Raw genomic sequence first — 4,638 nt, forward strand, 5'->3', positions numbered from 1 at the left:
GAATTATCTTATGGTGTAAATCGATAATCGAATCGGTAACAGATTAATCGATATCCGATATTTTAGGGGTCGTTTGGTATAAGGTTTAAGAAGGTATAAGGGTAGTATAAAAATTCAATACCACCTTAATACTCTGTTTTGTTAGTAAACCAGGTATAAGTTATCCCGGTGTTAATTTTAACATTGGGATAACCTATACCTTATAGAAGGTGGGGTAATTAGCACCGATATAACTTATACCTTTGTATACAGTAAAATCGGAGGGTCCAATTTTCCGTCATTATGATTGTTCGTAAGCATATTTCACAAGGTTCGAGACAAGGGTAGAGGCTCACCCTCGAGGGCTACCGACACTCGACCTCGGGGCAATATAGACCAACGGCTATTATGGAACGGTGGGGAGTTTCCAAGGCGCATAGCTAGGGCTAATGAAGTCTAGTAAGCTAAGTTCAGACCTGGATCATGGTGTCAACTAGCTGGCCCATCCCCATACCTTTGTAATTAATGTATTTGTACTATGTTGGGATTCCTCCTTCTATATAAAGGGGATCCTTGTCATTTTGTAAGATCGGTTGCTCCATACTAAATATACAAGAACATTCTCTTTGCTCTCTAGAATATTCTTTCGATCTTATTACTCCATTTGTTGCTCGTATTTATTGTGATTCTATCATTGTTCATCATTTATTGCTTGTTATTGGCCATAAAGAGCCGCCCTTGATCTATTTATAACTATTATTTTCCATCGACCGCCTTCGATAGCTCCCAACCAAGCTTCAGACTCGACCCTGAGTCCATCGAATAGGCAAGCTCGAGGCCCCGATTGGCAGCGATTCTATTTGATTATCACCTCGTTCTTAAGCTCTTATTTCATTTCTAAGTCTTTCACGTTGCATTAATTGCCTAACTACTAGCATAAAAATAGATCACGTATTTTTAGAACAACTAAATCAAATCTAATTGTTATTACCATTTTCACGGTAAACAGTTTGGCGTCCACCGTGGGCTAAAAATAATAGTGATTATTTTCTTGTTGGTTTAACTACATAACGCAAGTTATCTTTCACACTTTTTCTTGCCCAAGACCTTTGATTTCAGGTCAAAATGTCTGACTCAGTAAACAACTATCTTGAGAACCGCGAAGAAAATGGTGTAGATGTTCCAGGCGCTGGTATGCCACCACGAAATCCTGAGAACATACCGGAGCCGATTCTCAAGGATACGACCTCGTGCGACGCCCGAGGCATTAACGCCGATCCTCGCGTTCACTAGGGAGTTTGCCGAGAAACTCAGCAAAAAACTCGGAAACACCCAACCTGGGCAAAAAGAGAGATTCCTCGGCATATCGTTCACATGATTATTGGGGGGACCGATATTCCTCAAGGACCCATGATCAAACGGACAAAAATGTCCGATGCAATCGAGGGGCCGATCCGAGACCGCATGACCGAAGACACCCTCGCGTTCAGCGAGGATGACCTCGAGACCTTGGCAGAACCGCACAATGACGTACTGTTAATTTCATTCCTCTTAAGCAACGTTCAAATTAAACGTGTACTCATGGATCCAGGTAGCTCGGCCAACGTAATCAAGTCAAAGATAGTGGAACAGCTCGGGTTGCTCAACCAAGTCGTGCCCGCCTCCCGGGTCCTCCACGGCTTCAACATGGCCGGCGAAATAACAAAGGGAGAGATCGTCCTCTCGGTTGATGTGTTCGGTACAGTTCAGAATAACAAGTTCCACATCATCATTGGTGACATGAGGTACAACGCATTGCTTGGCAGGCCGTGGATACACAGCATGAGAGCAGTGCTGTCAACTCTGCACCAGATGATAATATTTCCAGCGAAAGATGGCATAACAACCATATATGGTGAACAACATATGGAAAAAGAAATGTTCGTAGTTTACCAGGAGACACCAAGCCCCTGCACCAGATGGTAAAATTTCCAGCGAAAGATGGCATAACAACTATATATGGTGAACAACATATGGCAAAAGAAATGTTCGCAGTTTACCAGGAGGCACCAAGCCCCTTACACTCTGCCTCGGGTGAGCCTAGGAGCATACAAACCCCCGAGGACGATGAAGAAGATTTCTTCGCCCCTCGAACTTTCGTCGCCCCCAAAGAGTCGGATGCAACAAAATCGACAATTGAAGAACTGGAGCAAGCTGTTTTGATTGAGCATCTCCCGGATCGGAAGGTATACTTGGGAACCGGGTTAGCCCCCGAACTCAGGAAAAAACTCATTCAATTCCTAATTAACAACATCGCCTGTTTTGCCTGGTCCCTTTTAGACATGACAGGAATCCCGCCAGAAATAACTACCCACCAATTGAGTGTCGACCCCAGGTTTAAACCGGTAAAGCAAAAAAGAAGAACCCAGTCTAAGGTAAAATACGCATTCATCAAAGACGAGGTATCGAAACTCCTTAAAATAGGGTCTATCAGAGAGGTAAAGTATCTCGAATGGTTGGCCAACGTAGTGGTAGTTCCCAAAAAGGGAAACAAGTTAAGAATATGCGTAGATTATAAAGATTTAAATAAGGCGTGCCCCAAGGATTCTTTCCCATTGCCTAACATTGACCATTTGATCTATGCTACGGCCGGCCATGAGACCCTCACCTTTCTCGATGCCTACTCGGGGTATAACCAAATTCAGATAAACCCCGAGGATAGGAAAAAGACTTCGTTCATCACAAAGTATGGTACCTACTATTACAATGTAATACCCTTTGGGATGAAAAATGAAGGGGCCATGTACCAACGTCTAGTTAATAAAATATTTGAGTATCAAATAGGCAGATCCATGGAAGTTTATATTGATGACATGATAGTTAAATCTGTGCGCGCAGAGGACCATTTGACGCATTTGCAGGAAATATTCGACATCCTCAGAAGTTACAACATGAAGCTTAACCCCGAGAAATGTGCCTTTGGAGTGGGTTCGGGAAATTCTTAGGCTTCATGGTATCAAACAGAGGGATCGAGATCAACCCCGACAAAATAAAGGCCATCGAATAAATCACGGTGGTGAATAATGTAAAATCCATACAACGGCTGACGGGCGAATAGCGGCTCTAGGCAGATTCAAATCAAGGTCGTCGGACAGGAGTCACCATTTCTTCTCCTTACTCAAAAAGAAAAACAACTTCGAGTGGACTCCAGAATGCCAACACACCTTAGAGGAACTGAAGAGATATCTGATTAGTCCACCTTTGCTCCACAGGCCAAAAGAGGGTGAGACGTTGTATCTATACCTAGCCGTATCCAAAATAGCAGTAAGTGGCGTGCTAGTTTGAGAAGATCAAGGTACACAATCTTGTTTATTATGTAAGTCGGACCCTCGGGGATGCCAAAACTAGGTATACGCACCTAGAAAAATTAGCTCTTGCATTGATAAGCGCATTACAAAATCTAAAACCTTATTTTTAATGCCACTGTATCTACGTGTTAACAACATACCCTCTCCGAAGCATATTGTATAAGCCCGAACTATCGGGGCGATCGGACAAATGGGCCATCGAACTCGGGGGGTATGATATCGAATATCAACCCCAAACAGCCATCAAGTCCCAGATTCTAGCGGATTTCATGGCCAACTTCTCACCCTCCCTCGTGCCCGAGGTAGAAAAGGAACTCTTGCTAAAATCAGGTGCATCTTCCGGGGTATGAACCCTGTTCACCGATGGCGCCACAAATGTAAGAGGATTTGGGATCAGTATAGTCCTAAAGCTGCCCACGGGTGGCATAATCAGGCAATCTATAAAAACTGCAAAAATTGACTAACAATGAAGCCGAGTATGAGGCTATGATTGCAGGTCTAGAATTGGCTAAAGGCTTGGGAGCTGAGTCCGTCGAAGCGAAATGCGATTTACTCCTGGTAGTAAACCAGGTAAATGGGAGCTACGAGGTCCAAGAAGACAGGATGCAAAGGTATTTGGACAAAATCTAAATCACATTACGTCGTATCAAAGAATGGACCCTGGTCCACATACCTCGTGAGCAGAACAGCGAGCCTGATGCCCTTGCAAACCTAGGATCGTCTGTTGAAGAAGGCGATCTACTCCCCGGGGTTGTTATTCAGCTCTCCAAATCAGTGGTCGAGGAAGGTCATGCCGAGATTAATTCCACTAGCCTAACATGGGATTAAAGAAATAAATACATTGACTATCTGAAAGACAGAAAATTACCCACGGACCCAAAGGAATCAAGGGCCCTGCGAACCAAAGTAGCCTGGTTCTCACTCAATGAAAGCGAGACTTTATACAGAAGGATCTTCGATGGCCCCCTAGCAGTATGTCTGGGGTCGGGGGACACAGACTATGTACTCCTAGAAATCCATGAGGGTACTTGTGGAAATCACTCCGGTGCCAATTTCTTGGTCCAAAAAATTATCAGGGTAGGCTACTACTGGGAGAACATGGAAAAGGACACTAAAGAATTCGTTTGAAAGTGCGACAAGTGCTAGAGATTTTCCCCTATGATTCACCAACCCGGCGAACAGCTTCATTCGGTCTTATCGCCATGGCCATTCATGAAATGGAGAATGGACATCGTCGGACCCCTACCAATGGTGCCTGGTAAAGCTAAATTCATTTTATTTATGACTGACTATTTCTCGAAATGGGTTGAAG

At 43.9% G+C, this 4,638-nt stretch overlaps 1 protein-coding gene across 1 annotated transcript; it reads left to right on the forward strand.

Annotated features, from left to right (window-relative positions):
* Positions 1-1,104: 1,104 nt before the first annotated feature.
* LOC104237956 (uncharacterized) lies at positions 1,105-1,944 on the forward strand. Its single transcript, XM_009792193.1, has 2 exons — positions 1,105-1,171; positions 1,571-1,944. The coding sequence occupies exons 1-2, from the start codon at positions 1,105-1,107 to the stop codon at positions 1,942-1,944; spliced, it is 441 nt and encodes a 146-aa protein (XP_009790495.1).
* The last annotated feature ends 2,694 nt before the right edge of the window (positions 1,945-4,638 follow it).

This window comes from Nicotiana sylvestris, chromosome 10, assembly GCF_000393655.2.
Source record: "Nicotiana sylvestris chromosome 10, ASM39365v2, whole genome shotgun sequence".
Lineage (NCBI taxonomy): Eukaryota > Viridiplantae > Streptophyta > Magnoliopsida > Solanales > Solanaceae > Nicotiana > Nicotiana sylvestris.

Coding starts and splice junctions, on each gene's coding strand:
- LOC104237956 (XM_009792193.1), top strand. CDS start 1,105: ATGTCTGACTCAGTAAACAACTATCTTGAGAACCGCGAAGAAAATGGT. Junction 1,172..1,570: donor TGTAGATGTTCCAGGCGCTG/GTATGCCACCAC, acceptor TCATGGATCCAG/GTAGCTCGGCCAACGTAATC.